Genomic DNA, 16,291 nt, shown 5'->3' on the forward strand with positions numbered 1-16,291 from the left:
TTGTACACTTTAAATTATTGTAATTCAGCACTGCTACTTACAACATTCGATGTCATCCAAACAAATCTGCATACACCAATTATCAGAATTTAGGAATCTCAGTAAAACAAGTCTCGGGCGGAACTTCGTTAGAGGGGGAGTCTTCTCCCGGACCGTTAGAGGCTGGTGGAATGTTTCTTTTCGCTTATGTAATCCACTGTCATAATTTTCCAAACTCACCTATTAACGGACATACTTTTGAAGTGGTGCTGCTGTCTAACACACACTTGGCGAGTTTTCGATTGAAAAGTTTCGCCCTTTGAAACAAATTGCTTGCTGTTAAATGTGTTTGGAAATATTCCTCCTTTAACATTCTACGTTCGCCTACTAGATGATGCTGGGCGATTGCAAGAAAAAGTTGCGTTGAACGCATCGACAGACTGTCGTCTCAACAGAGCCCCTGAACAATGTCTTTACTTGCACCATACAGAGAACAGATTACGTATTAGGGTGATCGGGGCATTTCAACTGTTCCATGTTCATTTCAATGTATTACTCCCTGACTAGGAACTCTATTAATCTATGACTCTGGGACGATTAGCTTAACTTTATAGAAATGTCAGCGACTTATAAATCGTAATAATTCACAGCAAGTTATGAAAGGAATTGCAATATATGGGTTTCCCTCTGTTAATGAAAGGTTTTGAAAGAGCGTGTAACGCTCTGATCCACATATGATTTATGACATGTCACCATGACAACACACAACGCCGTGATGGATGAAAGCATTTTATTGTCTCAACATAAAAAAAGCCATTCAATCATGGAATAAAAAATCTTGCTGATATAGGAAAAACAAATATACAAATAAGTCTCGGCATGCATGCCATTACAAAAACATAAAACATACCGTCAATGTTTTCTTCTGTACTATAACATTGTGTACACGTATTACGTTGATGAGTCAGACGTATGGCAAAACTGTTGAAAACGTCATTAAAATCTGCTGAACAAAAATTGAGTGCTTTAATCGTAAACTTGGCACACGAATTATTCACAACATTAAATACATCAAACCTATTTGATCCGATGTCGATAGGTAAACATGCCAAACTGTCGAATCGAAACCAACAAAGGCGCTGATATCGCCTTAATTCTCAAAATGAGCTGAATACAAGAACACGTTGCGGTAATGCCGATATTTAATGAAGAATAATGCTGTCTTTTAAATGAAAATCACAATTTGACGTGTCGTTACCTCTGGACAAACTTGAAGCTTATAACAACAGAGTATGAGTTGGTTCAACAGTAAAGTTAACAAACCAGGAATTGCAAGACTGTGCATAAATCTTTCGACGGCAGGACAATACCACTGCGTGTATAGAAATTTCAGACTTTTCCTAAATTTTGACGTAAACGTGTGCTACAAATGAGCGGTGACAACGCACATCGATCTCTCTCCAGCAGAGTTTCATCCGCTAATATAAGTAAGTACGCGACAATTATCAAGGTAAATGTCATAGTTGTATGTTGTAAATGTTCCAAGATCTCGGCGAAGGATTACGCCACAGTCCAGTTACGCTCTATTTCGGCGCTGATGTTTTGTCTCGCTCCATTTTTTACCCCAAAAGTTCCGACGAACATTTAAAAAATCAAATTAAAGCACCTTTCTATAGTTGTTCATCGTTGGCATTAAATGAGAAACCATGCTTTCGTCGTTTTTCACAGTTACAATAGAAGCAAAGTAGCGTCTACCTTGTGATAACGACGCGGCAAAAGGTGGTTGTTAGAATTTCAGAGTACCCGGATTACTGACCTTTAGGGTCAACAATAATTGGCAGTCGGCATTTGACTCTGCACATAGTGACGTGATGATGGGAAATGCAGGGAGATATTTGATGACGAAGACGATGTTTTATTTGTAAGGGATGGACCATTAGATATCGGGATGGTTAGAATAAAAAATTACCAGACCTTGTTCGCCTTCATTTGAAAAAAAAATCTTCATGCAATTTTTGCTCAGCAAATTATTTCAATATTTGGTCACCCCTTACAAGACCCAGTGGTCTTTTCCTAAGTAAATTTTTAGATGTATATGGCTGTAGAGACTTGAAAAATTACCGTTGTGGTACAAGAATATCTCGATGACTATTCATCAAAATTAATTCTAAAAGTGCCCTTTTATATTCATAATAGGTGAGAGATGTACAAAAACGATCTGTCTTTATTTTAATTTGGAAATCCTATATTGGCTTCAAGGACTGAATTTTGACCGATATTTAGTAAATATCGAAGCTCATGAATGATTACCATAGAAACATATGCAATCAAAACCTCTTACGACAACTCAAAACGCCGATATACTTTTGTGAGAGATGCATAATAGGACACATAAATAGAACGATGTTCACAACAAAATCATCTATAAATATCATATATCTTTAGTGTTCTTTCTGCGGACTGAGCTTTTAATAAAGAATCTTCAAATATTAACACGAATTGCAAGTTTACCGGTGAAAATCACACTGAACAATCATCTCCGTATTACATAGCAAAAAAACCAACTTGCGCTTTCATTGAAGCATGCTCTTGAACGCTATGCGTTTTCTCGTATTCCAGAAAATTTAAATATCGAGTTTTCTTGGAATCTGTCTATTAGTGATCATGTGTCATTTAAGGTCAACTATTGACGTTTTGAGTTATCAACGGCAAAGTTGTCGACCCCTTGTTGCCCCCAGCCTTGGTGATTTCAAGTATAACGGAGGAGGGAGACTGTGGCCTTTCTTCACTGCGAGGCGGCGGCGAGAATGAGTCCTGCACTGAAGTGATGACGATGTCGTCGTTGTGAAGCCGACGGGATCCGTCGTCGTTGTCCGTCTCTCCGCTCTCCACCATGTTTTCCGAACTCTGACTTTCTTTCGCGTTGTCGGTATTATTGTTCATATCGGCAGACTCCACGTCGGTGTACTCCTCATCGCTGCTGCTGCTCTCGCTGTCGGTGTAGCCGGGCGGGAAGACGAATTTCACTTTCTTTTTCGCCTTCTTTCTCGCCGCCTTGGCCTCCGCCCGTCGTTTAGCGTTCCGTTCCATCAGTGCTTTGATCTCCTCGGCGTAAGCCCCGCTGAGTTGTTTCTCTGTCGGCGAGTCCATGTTCAAAGTGACCAGGCGTTCGAGCTCGATTTCGATCGGGCCGTCGGGTATGTAAATTTCACCCGAGTTTGTCCGCTTGTAGTTGGGTTTAAGCTTGCTGCCTGGCAACCGCGGAGGAATATAACTCTTAAGCTCCTGGTCCATGAGTTCCGACCAAATGAATTGTTTCTTGATCGGGAATTTCCTCGGGTCGTCGGCTCCGTTCTTTCCCCCTCGACGCTTGCCCTTTGATGGCTTGTTCGAGCGCTTTTTCTTCTGTGGTTTGACTTTAATCTTCGGCGGAGTCGGCGGGCGTTTCTTTCGAGCGTAGAAGTTCTTTTTATGCATGCCCTGATTTCGAATCATAGGCATGTCCTGGGGAGAGATTGACCTAGTCTCCGAATTTGCAGACTCGGCCACGGTGAAATCGGGATACGGCAAAATATCGACGATCTCGACTTGAGAACTGGAATTGCCCATGCCGAACCCGGTCGTCTTCATTGTACTGTACATATCAGACATGTTGTAAGAGTTGACACTCGAGTAAGTGGAGCCCTGGTGTATATTTGGCAAGAACGAGCCCCTCCGATGGAGTCTTGCAGACGATCTAGATCTTATAGGCCGTGTCGTAATTTCTGACTTGTACAGAGGTTCAATCGTCAGACTCTGCTCTTCACTCGGGGAGAGGTCATCCGGGTTGGGCATTGTCATGCTTCCGAGGGAGAAGCTTACTTGGAACGAATCGTCTGGAACGAGCTTCGGCGAGAGAACCGACGGTATCTTTTTGATGCCTTTCTTCTTCGATATTTCACGCATTCGGCCCGAGTAAGCAAGCATCGAATCCTTCATTTCTTTCTTACTGCGCTTAATTTCGGCCATTTTGAACGCCTGAGTTGTATTACACGCACTTTTTAATAGCTTACGAGTTGGATATGTATATGTTTGTTGAAAGTTTGCTGAAAGTTATCACCCACGGTTCATCGTTCAAGTTTCGGGTGAACTTCACGTCCGCGAGTGACCGAGGAGAAACCAACGGTTGTTGTTTTCCATCCGTCCCTGAAAAGTGGCACTGATATACAGCGACCTATTAGATTCTTGAGTGATAATATGTAAACGCCAAATTGAAGGAAGACGTAATCTCAACGGCACCACACATCAATTTCGTCTTTTGGTCCATCCTTATGAGAGAACTCTCTCCCCTGATGGCGTGGCCAGGCGCTGTCGCCATAGAAACCTGCCAAGGAAAAAAACAAGAAAAGTATTTATTAATGCTTTTTGTAAAGTGGTACCTTACATGGTCATGGACGACAGGTTGAAGTTATCGTTTGATCACGTTGAATGAAAAGGTTGTTGTTGCTAAGAGTGGAAACGGGTATTTGTATTGGCTTAAAAACACCCAGTGACTCACATATTGCTCTGTCTAGACTGGAAGATCCGTCACTCGAGGGATCTTTCAGTCTATGCTCTGTCCCACTGAGCGAAGAACACCACCGTGAGTGAATGACAGAACTTACGAAAACCACAGTTACTTGAACAAACGAATGGATGAGTCAGTGAGTCAGTAAGTAAAAGAATATATGAGTCAGGGGTAAACAAGTGAGCGAATGAATGAATGAATGAATGAATGAATGAATGAATGAATGAATGAATGAATGAATGAATGAATCTACTGCCTCATTGCAGATATCGGATAAATAAAAATGATTATGTAAAGATTGTGAATGCTGATATGAATCGTTCCCACACAGTAACGAACACTCTTGAGTTATCTTAAAGCGTTTCCGACGGTTCCAATAAAAGTGGCCAGTCTTGAAGGTCGAATATGACCACTCACTTTAATTTCAATAAATCTCCCCGGACAGATATTGGGTCGTCAGGTACGAATAAATATATAGAAGCAGTCTTTTCGTCGAAAGGCATTTTAAGGGTTGAAATTATCTACACACTGAGAGATTTATTTGCTCGCTACTTCAATATCAGCGCACGTGTAAGAGAGAGAGAGTGGCATATACTCGCGCTTTTCTGCTTTGTTCGACAAAATCACTTGTTCGTTATTTCGAGTTGAACAAAACACGCCTGTTCCTCAATTGAAGAATGACGGCACGTGTTTCAATATCATATGCATCAATCGATTGTTTTAAGAATACTGAACATGAAAATTTGGCATATATATATATATATATATATATATATATATATATATATATATATATATATATATATATATATATATATATATATATATATGTATATGTATGTATAGTACAGTACAGTATATACAGTCTACAAGATACATGCTGTTTTTTATTAATATATGTATATATATATATATATATATATATATATATATATATATATATATATATATATATATATACAGTCTACAAGATGGAGGCTATTTTTTATCGCCAAGTCTCTTGATTGACGCGATCATCGGCTGATCGTTTAATATAAACAAATTAGAGAGACTTTTGTTGGGGGAACTCTCAAGGTGACATTGAATATGGTCTGATCGATTTCCCATCCTCATATCCACGCCTCAGCTGAATCGACAACAAAGACCTGAAACGTGCACGCTCCACGTAACGTGATCGGTTCTGTACACCGAAGAATCCATTTTCGCTGTCGGATACATTTGCACAACCTGAAGCAGTCTGTTTGCCCTCGTCTCGAAGTGTAACCCTAGGCTGTCTATGGCCCAGTTACCCGACATGGCAACGGCGAACTAAACGAGCAAATAAAACGCGCTGTTCAATACCGGACAAACAGCCACTCTTTTTTTGTTCGTTTCACACAGGCCAAAACGCCTACGTCCTAATGATTCGAGTAAATAAAATGAAATTTGTGAAACCGGGAAGGGGCGGGTTCAGTTTGCACGTAAAAATCGAGAAGACAAAACGAGAGGGGAATGAACTCCTGGTTTCATAAAATTTCTGAGACCTTGAGACCAAGAATAAAAAAAATCGATTTATGACAAATTACAAAAATAAAAAGTATGCGCACGACAAAATCATGCAACCCATGATTCAAGGCTAGGACAAAAACCTACATGTCGTATAATTAATCAGCAGTTAGAAATTGCACTTTGAAGTATTGTGATAACCCGGTTTATTTGCAGCATTTCGAGCAATACATTGAAGCTAATAAAATCCTATTTGAAATAACAGTCGCATAAACCTCGAGCTAATGAGAAAACGGTAGTGGCAAGTATAGGGCGATTTTCATCCTATATCTTTTGATAAACCAGTAAATTTCCGAAACACCTTTCTGATATCGATATCACAGGATGCAAACAAACGCTAACCATTAGTTCCAACAAAGGCATTCACTATTTTAATGAAACACTTGGCAATACGAACACGATTTCCTATCGAGATGTAAGGTGTAAGAAAAACAACATCGGGGAAGTTTTTGCAGTAATTATACTGATGAATTTTGAAAATAGAAATTAACATCGGTCAAGTTGCAGCAACGATTCTGTGGGACAATTCCTTAATTGTACCGGACTTGGTCTAAGGGCATAAATTCTACAAATCAACAAAAATATATTTAAGGACTAGGCTGTCGTAAGATTTCTACATAAAGCTTAAGCCAATACATCGTGTTATTTTTCCAAACAAATTGCTACTTTATTTAATAGTGTTGCTCTGACCAATTTGTATCGACTGCCAAAGTAAATGTTGTCAATGGCTAATGGCCTTCTCAGTCTACCGTTGAATATGTCACAACTCAAAACGCGACCATAATTTAAAATATCATAATCAACATTCTTTCACCATCAAACGATGAAATATAACGTTTATATGTATATTTGTATCAGTTTATAAATTTACCAATTCTGAAAACCATTAATGCGTGCCTATCGGTTCTATATTGGGCGTAGCGTTGCTAGGGTATCGGCAAGCAAGCCACTACCGTTCTTATAATTTGTCGACAAAAGTTCATTCGTTAAATAGTCGCCATGGAAACGCTGGAACTCGTGCGTGCTGTTATGTTGACTCGCCCATGTATTAAATTTAAGATCAATAATGTAAGCGATTGCTATTAAGTAATGGCTGGCATATCACAGCTCGTAAACGCCGTCACTAGAACACAGAATAACAGTCGGTACACACAAGTATTTCACGTTTGAAGGCGAGGCCATGTTCACCGTGAAGCAAGAACTATTCATATCACATTTTTTACACATTTACAGCACTCTGAATTAAAAGTTGCTATTTTGGAGGTTACGGTTTGAAAACCAGCGTACAATTAACTTGACAAGGAAAGTACCTTACGAGCCTCGCGCAATCAGTCTTGCGAACGGGTGCCATAATAGTTCACAATCTGTTTCTGTAAGTACTGGCAAACAATCAGCAAGGGGACTTCCTTGTTTAATTTAGCCTTTTCAAAGATTTGACATCGAATTTATCGAAATTGGTTGTGACAAAAGTGGAAAGGTGGCCGAGACGATACAAATTAAGACACGAACGCAGAATGACTGGATTGCATGTATGCTGATTAAGAAAGGAAATTTTCAATTTGAAACGACGCGACGGATCAACCGACTGTTCTAGTGCTCTCATGTTACTCAGGGGCCGTTGCAAATATGGGAACTGCGACAGCAATTATTCAGTTTGTAACAGAGAAAAAGAGTGAAAGATACAGGGCAAGATGTAGAGAGATAGAGAGGTAGACGTAAACACATCTAGAAAGGAAGATGGCTGCAGACGGGGACGGACAAACTGAAGAACAGTAAGACAGCTAGCTTAAGGTGAAAAAATGGTGGCAAGGAAGACGTGTGCAGAGAGAGAGAGAGAGAGAGAGAGAGAGAGAGAGAGAGAGAGAGAGAGAGAGAGAGAGAGAGAGTATTGTTTTTTGTCGGTAGGTTTGTGTTCACCTAAGAGCTCAGAACATATTATCGCCGAAGACTGCTTTTCTTTACAGGAGAATCACGCGGTAATATCTCTGTAACAGGTTATTGAGTTTACCAATCCATCTCCGAGCTGTAGTGAGGATGACGACATCCGTGTTTGCTTTACGCTTGCATCAATTCATTAATTAAAAGTCGTGCTATACACCAAAGCAATAATGTGGGCGCACAAAGACTTTACCTCAATACAATCGACAGTCATTTCAACCTCGCATACAGAGCCAATTCAACGTGTCTTGTTAAATATACCTGCCTGCTCTTATTCGACAACAGTCACTATTGATGGCGGTCATAATGGCTTTCCGCCGACTTCACTCATCTGCGTCGTGCAACAGGTGTCCGCACATTGGCACGGGCTTGGTGCGCAGAATCGAACAATGGCTGTGGGGCCACCGCCAAGAATTGATGGGGTTCATCCTGTAATGTTCTATACCCATGCCGCCGATCGTGGTATTTTCGTTGGTTTGAAAAGATTTGGAATAATAGCTTCAGGGCTGTATGATCGGTTTTATAAGCAATATTGTATGAAATCAGCGTACACACCTTAGTTGTGAATTTTTCCCTTGGGGAGCGGCGTTACGCCTGGCTGCTCGTGCCCGAGTCCGTGATTACAAAGCCTTTTCATATGACTCTCAGCGCGGATTTGTCGTGACATTATGACTTATTGATCGAATCGGTGCGCTGCATTCGTCGGAGGAATTCGACTTGTTTCTGTTTACTGAAACTTGACCGGCCCCTCCGAGTCTGAAACGATAATCTCCCGCTTTTCAATAAAAATAATATATCGACCTGGAATCGTTTAGGACATAAACGGGTAATAAATTTTGCCAGCATCGATTAACGATCGCCTTATGGGCCTTGGGATTAATCTTTATAGCATAATCGGTTATCTGGAACGAAGCGTGTTTTTCAAAATAGCTTGCGCACAAAACACCATAGAAGTATCTTTTCTCGACGATATTTTCAGCTTACCAACGACAGCTTACCAGTACTCCTAACCCGTGCAGTACTGTGAGCGTTCTTATACTGACTGTGGATTGCGTATAATCAGTAGGATTAATATGGATTATAATGAGATTAAACATTGGAATGTGGGTAGCCCTCTTCAAAAATGTCTGAATTAAAAACCACTTGGTTCGTCACAGTTCGCCACAATTTTGCTCTCTCCCATAGCTCTGACCTAGTACGCAGTACACTACCGAGGTCGTTTCCAGCTAGCTCTTTTTAATTTCTTTGTCAGACTTTGGCACAGCGGGAGACAAATTGGCTAAACTCATCTTAAAGGCGAGCGAAGGTCGGCATAGATTAAAGATTCCGATTGAACTAATCATTGATGTAAAAATAGATTTTTTACATCCATGAACTAATCAAGATAAATTATCACGACTGCCCGATATTTTTAAATTTCTTGATCCTCACCCGGTGTCACCATTGACAACCGATAGCGACGCTATGTACACGATAATACATTTTTGCGCACGATTACATTGTACACGTGAAAATACATCAAAACTTGGTTAGTACGTTGACATGAAATATTAAGTTGTGACACATTCAGGATATTTTGAACACCAATGCCCACCACCGACAAAAAAGCCCCCCTAGTTCGTCAAATCTTCGGTGTCTCTCTGCTCGAAGATGTGATGTTCTTAATCAATGCGAATGAATCTTTTTTATGTCATATTTTGATACTCTTGACTCTTCCCATTAATTTCTGGTCATATTACTTGAGTATGTTCTGCTAAGAGTAAATATATTACACGTGGATTTCAAGTCTTTTCTTCTGACAATGTAACAGGGGACAATAACGTACATGTAAGATAAAGTGGTCACAAGTCCACGCACATATCGGTGACTTATATCACTTGGGTTAGCGGTAGGGGTTGTTGTATGACAATGGATCATTGCAAATGTTGTTGATTGGCTAGGCTTCCCATCGTAGATAATTGAGGGCTAACATACATTTTTAGAGCGCTAAAGAGAGATTTGACGTTCGTTTAAATGACAGTGAAACTCCCGAAGATTGACGTTTTTATCATTCATAGTACGTTAATTTGTTTGTTTTTACGTGTTTCTTCCAGTGACATAGTGATGCTTTTATACAGAGTCCTGGGCCTTTGTTCTCTTTCGGAATCTGCATCCGCAGAAATAAGTATAGACTTGGTTATTGAAATAATGGCGATAAAATAAAACGATCGTTTTAATAATACAATGTTGAACGTTCACTTTGATTAGGCCATGGAACGTTTTGAACTCAGCGTGTGGCATGTAATTAAACGACCGACCATGAAAATCAGAGTTTCGTTTTCTTCAACGGCCTTAAGTGACCTTCGGACAACTTGGACGTGTACACGGAGAAGCCAGCTCGGACGACGGTTAACACATTCGAGCGCACCTGTGACCAATATACCGTAATGTGTGTTTGGTTGAAGATGACCGAAGGTGCCGACATCTTTTCGCACTGTGATTATCACTTACAAAAATGAAAACAGTGAATGGACGAGTCATTGAACCGAGTAGATAGAGGGCACAGCTTTGGTTACCCGTCATCAGTATCTCCTTGGTAAAATCTAACCGTACGGTAAAAAACGCAGTGCTTTGTCAATATCGGAAAGGACAGCGCCTCCACATTTTATCACAAGCAGCAATCACTGAGCGTACAAAGATTGATGGTGTTCTATGATTGTGTTGTGTTTCAAATGCAAGGACATACAATATTGTGCCAAATGCGGAAAACGATTAGGATGTTGTTCTTTAAATAATCAGATAGAAAAGTTGAAGGGCATTTAGGTTTCTTGTATCGACGCTGAAAGCTGAGCGTCAATGGTCAAACTGTATTTTTGCACCATTTCACCAAAATAGGTATCATAAGAAACTGTAAGATGTTTTCTGAAAATCCCAACATGTCTGTTTAAGGCATTCTGAATCAATGAAAACTGAAGGAACTGGGGAGATTCTTGAAGTAACGATTTGCTTCTCTATTTGCGCCGCTGCGCTGCATTCCTCTCTCGGTGGCAAAACTTTGCAGACCGCGAATATAAAGTATTTGCTTATCAAACGAACACAATCTTTCAAACAACCACAATCAAACACCAGCGCAACAACCAAGCACAAGACTGATTACAAAATTGGCTATTTGCGGAGACACTGAAGTTTACCTTTTTACGGTAAATCTCCTACTCCTTACCGGCAGCTTTGATCATGTTTAATCTTTGATGTCGTCGACTCTACTCTGAATACGACGGGTGTCTTAATCAATATATGTGCTTGTTCCTATTCAAAGGAAAGCCGCTGGTGGCAAACTTGTAATGTCTCTATATGCTGGTCTTTGCGGCATCCCGTCAGGAAAGTCTTGGCAGTGGCATCGCAGTTAATACATGTAACTCAATCGGGGAGTTTACTTTATGCTCAAGTTCGCAAACAATCTACGAAGCACTATACGCTGATGATATGAGTTGTAACACCTGCATGTTTTGACCGACGGTCGATCCGAAACATCCGGGTGTTTTTGTTATTCAAATTGACACGTTGTGCCTCCGCATGAACCGATGAAATATTGACGGTGCCATGGCATGGCGGACACCGGCCGAATATATGCGAGGTCTCGGCCCTTAGAAGTCAAATAAACACTTAAAGCTTTTTTTGCGTTGAACTTGATCGGTTGCTCCCAGTGTCACGGCAATTGTTGCGCTGTTTTTATGATGATAGATGCTGCCGGTAAAAATAGAACTGTTACTTAGAAACCGCTTCGAGTCACGGTTGAGGAGAGTTGTTGATGAACTTCCATGTAATTACCGACTCGCCAAACTAACATATATAAGATAATGTCATTCACAGATAAGTACTGTACTATGATCACGAGGAACTGGCCCGTTGTCGATTTAACTTGCAAGCTACCTTCGGCGCAACCTTGGCATGCGTGGCAACTCGCCGCATTTTTTGGTCACACGGCAGGGTACCTGCAATTACCTAAAACGGACCGTGCGTGTTCTATTCACCAGAAGCCTGAACTTTTTAATGAACAGCCGCGTACAAAGTGACCCGTATAAGTACACTTTACCGGTGGACAAAGTGGTCGAAGTTCGGCCACACGGCGATAAATCTAACCATTATCAACACGGCTATAGAGACTTGATCTACTCGATAACTTAAAACATTAATGAGGTTGCATATTGTTCACTTCTGGTGTTGTCGAGTGTCTCAATCCGTCTATTAGCTCCATGCTAAAACATCGTTGAGTGAGGTAGATGCGTAGATCGAAGGGCTGTCAAACTACACCAAACCAAGGAGATGCTATTTTTGGTTCCACGTGAAAATCGCAAAGACAGCAAAATGCGTGACTTATCATGCTTTATGATACTCGCACATTGCAAGCTAAATTGCTATGATAGAAATTCGTGTCAGGAATTCTGTTTATCTTCTCAACTATCTCCGAATAATTCACTGCTGGATTTCTACAAATCAAATGTCCGCCCAAACTACATTACTCTGAGTCGGCCTGGCTGAAAACCACGATTGATACATGCTATAATAAAAGACTGACGAACATACTATTTAATGTACCAAAAATCCCTGCAGACACGTTTCTACGTTTCAAAATATGTCTGTTCTGTGAGGCATTTCTGTTTAATGCTATGATATTTTGCAATGAGAAATAATCCTAAAAAATCTTGTCTCCCCTGGTGGCAGGGCGTTTTATCGATTTGTATGCGTGTCAGAAAGCAAAGGTCAAATATCGCCACATTAAATAGGAGGATTTAAAAGCCCATTCTCTTTCGGTGAAAAGCCGGGCCTTGTTTGTCCCTTTGTCAAAGCGCTCCCTTCGGTGAGTGTTATGAAATTCAGTCCCTTATAAACCAGCCTCAACATGTCTGCGGGTCGAAGGTTCATGCCCTTGTCGGTGCGGTGGGGGACTTTTTCAGTGTGGTTGTATTGGTGTCCATTAAAGCTTGTAAATCCACGCTGGTGCCGCTGTTGCTGATCCGGTATTTCCATCAGTAAATGCGATCATTGTTCTTCGGGGACGCGAAATATTTGCCAAAAATGAATTAATCTGACGGTGTACAGATTAATCAAAGCCGTTGGCATTGATTTGTGTTCCCGCATACGTGACAGTTGGTGAACAGTTTATTGTTGTTGTTATGATTAAGTAGTATGGGCTATGCAGGTAGTATGTGAATTGTCATACATAAACTCGTTGCCGAAGACTTCGAAGAATTTATAATCAGCAACGTGCGTATGCCAGAATACAATTTATGAATTCGAATAGCGTTCCACGGCTTTATTAAAATAGTGATAAGAGACAAGAATGGGATTTAATAAACTCTTGATTTGACTGACACTTGCACTGTTGTTTCTATTGACGACGCTTTGTGATTATTAAAACTCACTTTTTGTTTAATATTACCACGGTCTTTCCACAAAATTGTGGAGTGACTGTGGTATCACATGTAGATGAGACAATTTGCCGCGGTTGTGGCAACCGACATTCCTTAACAAAGCTTTCTGTATCAAAACACGATAGTAATAAAGAAATATTGTCGCGGTAAAAGCTTTGTTGGAGCTCAGCTTTGTTTACTTCCAGTGGGACGAAAAGCCAGCTTTAATACCCAGTGGTAAACAGTAGCAACAGACCTCAAGAGCTTTGAGGGACACGTACGCACTGGTAACACAGAAAAACGATACCACAACAGCAAATAAACACATAATTTTATAAACAGGTTCGATTGTTAGACGCCTCGATGGGGGACCGCGAGTCAAATACACTTTAGGGACCTGCAAAGTTAAGTGGGTATACTCACGTCAAATGCGCTTGGTTCCTGCCGCAGCGACACGCCATCGAGGACACCTGGCGGGTGTGATGGCAGCAACTGACGTGTTACAGGTTGTGTTGTTGTTTGTTAAGGCTTTCCGCGCGCAGTCAGATTACTCACGTAATATCCCACAATAACATCGCAATTTGAAACTTGTGTTAGCTATCGAATTCTATAAAGTTTGGCTTCAAGTCGACAGAGAAGGAGAACCGCTGGAGTTTTCAACTACTTGCCGTTTTAACAGCAGTGCGATTAGGCCAGTGACTAAAGGTTGCGTCCCCAGACAGGAATTATTTATCAATTTATAGGGTGGAACCTGTGACCTGGGTCAAACATTGCACAGTTTTCACCGCGTTTGCTTCAACTTTTGACTGTTAAAAACACATTTACCTCTAACTGAGCATTAACTTTGGATTACATTTTAGAAACAAATCGTGAAAAGTTGAAAAATCGGATGACGTTGCCGTTGTTTGTGGTCTCTAAGGAAATTGATAGAAACTTTAAATGACCCGAAAAAAATCGATATTGTCGACCCGATGGTTAAAGAACACCGATTATGTGGAGATATGCTGGGGCGAGATAAGTACAAGTCTGACAGCGTACATGTGCAAGTACGCCGACGGCTATAATTAGGCGTGAATTCTCGTCTGACCCAATATGATCATGATATTTCTCTACGAATATCAGGTGTGCATTTTTACATTCATACTGAACTGTGCACTGGTCATCCGCACGAAAATGCGTCGTCAATGTACTTGAAATTCCTGAAAAATCCTGACGAAATTAATCTGAATGTCATTATCTATCGATCTGGGAGTGTACATTCCATTTTTAAATTCCGGTTACTCAGACTGCAGTGGGTTCGTCTCAACTTGGGCAAACACTGGAAACAACAACAAAAAAGGTCTCTGGTGTATAGAAACAGCCTCGGGCTAATGTACACAAACAGCACTCTGAACAAGTCTGCATGCTCAGAATGTGAAAAAAAAGCCGCTGTTGTGAGTCTGTTACCTGTTTCAGACTCGCCGATATCTCAACGATTCCCACATTTTGTTTCCTCCTTTCACGTGTGGATGACAAGAAATGGATACTGTGGTTATAAGGTTACATGTAAATGATGGCTACGGTATGGTTGTTAGCAACACCAACAGGTTGCCGGAACAATACAGATCACGAACATGACTTTTTACGAGCAAATTCGCAAAGTGGCTCTGAGAAGTGTAGACACTCCCGACCCTTCGGACACTCACCTTTCGGAAAAGAAAATAGCTGTGTTACATGTTCCGGGGATAATCTCACATTGGGTCTAGGCTGATTAAAGTGCGAACGATATCCAAGCTCCACTCACACACAGATCTGCCGTCACGGACTCTTTCACACAATAGGTCTTTTAAAATCGTACTCCTTCAAAGGGCCATTTCAATGCGAAGCACGCAGGCTCTGAGCGACGTCGCTCAATTTTCCGTCCGAATTTCAGCAAGGTAGCACGTATTGAGCGACAAATAATATGAATCCGACTCTTGATGAAGTGTTCGTGTACACACAATCGCCAAGTCACAATGTATTTCTAACCGCTGGGGCACGTCTCGGGAGTACAGTTCCTTGCGCACCTTTTGTCGGGCACACGGAGTCGAAATCACGTCCACCACTGAAGAGCTTGGCAAACTACCCGTGGGGATTACAACGCCATCAAACTTAGATCCACTTATTGCACCCGCGCTCAGAAGACATGTCTAATACTCGTGGCAATGTTGTCTCCCCAACTCGTGATACACTTGCCCCCATAACAACGGAATCACCATCCGGACACTGTTGGCGCTGCTCCGACTTCGCTCAATTAGAATACCGGCAGATGCCAGTTTATTGTGACTTCGTAGCTAAAACATGCGCATAACGTAAAAATCTGCACAGAAAACCTGACGTAAGCGGGTGGGTGCACACAATATGACGATTGACGAGGGAAAGAAACAAAGAGTAAACAGAGATAAAACCTTTAACAAATGATGTTCTCTGAAGCGTGGACCACAAGAAAATCGTCCCATTATTTCGTGTGTATTGTCCACTAGTCCGACAACACAAGGGTTAATCACTGTTTTACTGCTTCAAATGACGACCATAGGCCGCAGGCTTGCATATCGATTAAGTTTCTATTCTCTCGAAAGATGCGTTCCTACGTTCTGGGATCTCTCATAACTCCCCTTCCAAGCGTCAAAATTAATTACAAGTATTTTTTACAGAGCGGCGGTTTCAAAATTGAGTGAGTTGCGATACAAAAGCACCGAGTCTAAATTTATTCGCTCATTCGTGCCGTAACCGGGTGAGGGCTGAATCGTGAGCAACGAATGTCACAAACCATGAGCCAGCAATGACGGATCTGTGTTTGTACAAATTGCAATTTTGCACAGTTAGGTGTAAAACAAGGTTTGTAATGAATAGGTAACGTTTAGCGCACAGGCCC

At 41.1% G+C, this 16,291-nt stretch overlaps 1 protein-coding gene across 2 annotated transcripts; it reads right to left on the reverse strand.

Moving 5' to 3' along the window:
* Window positions 1-752: 752 nt before the first annotated feature.
* On the reverse strand, window positions 753-15,677 carry LOC139121802 (uncharacterized). Of its 2 annotated transcripts, none has more exons than XM_070686996.1 (2): window positions 15,084-15,677; window positions 753-4,342 (listed from the first exon to the last, which is right to left on the reverse strand). In XM_070686996.1, exon 2 carries the CDS (start codon window positions 3,985-3,987, stop codon window positions 2,659-2,661), a length of 1,329 nt encoding a protein of 442 aa, XP_070543097.1. In that variant the 5' UTR covers window positions 3,988-4,342; window positions 15,084-15,677; the 3' UTR covers window positions 753-2,658. The 2 variants fall into 2 exon arrangements, with proteins under 2 accessions (XP_070543097.1, XP_070543098.1); XM_070686997.1 differs by lacking the exon at window positions 15,084-15,677 and adding an exon at window positions 13,822-14,135.
* Window positions 15,678-16,291: the final 614 nt, after the last annotated feature.

This window comes from Ptychodera flava, chromosome 21 (assembly GCF_041260155.1).
Source record: "Ptychodera flava strain L36383 chromosome 21, AS_Pfla_20210202, whole genome shotgun sequence".
Taxonomy (NCBI): Eukaryota; Metazoa; Hemichordata; class Enteropneusta; family Ptychoderidae; genus Ptychodera; species Ptychodera flava.

Excerpts from the sequence above, each read along its gene's own strand:
- LOC139121802 (XM_070686996.1), bottom strand. The coding sequence starts at position 3,987 with ATGGCCGAAATTAAGCGCAGTAAGAAAGAAATGAAGGATTCGATGCTT.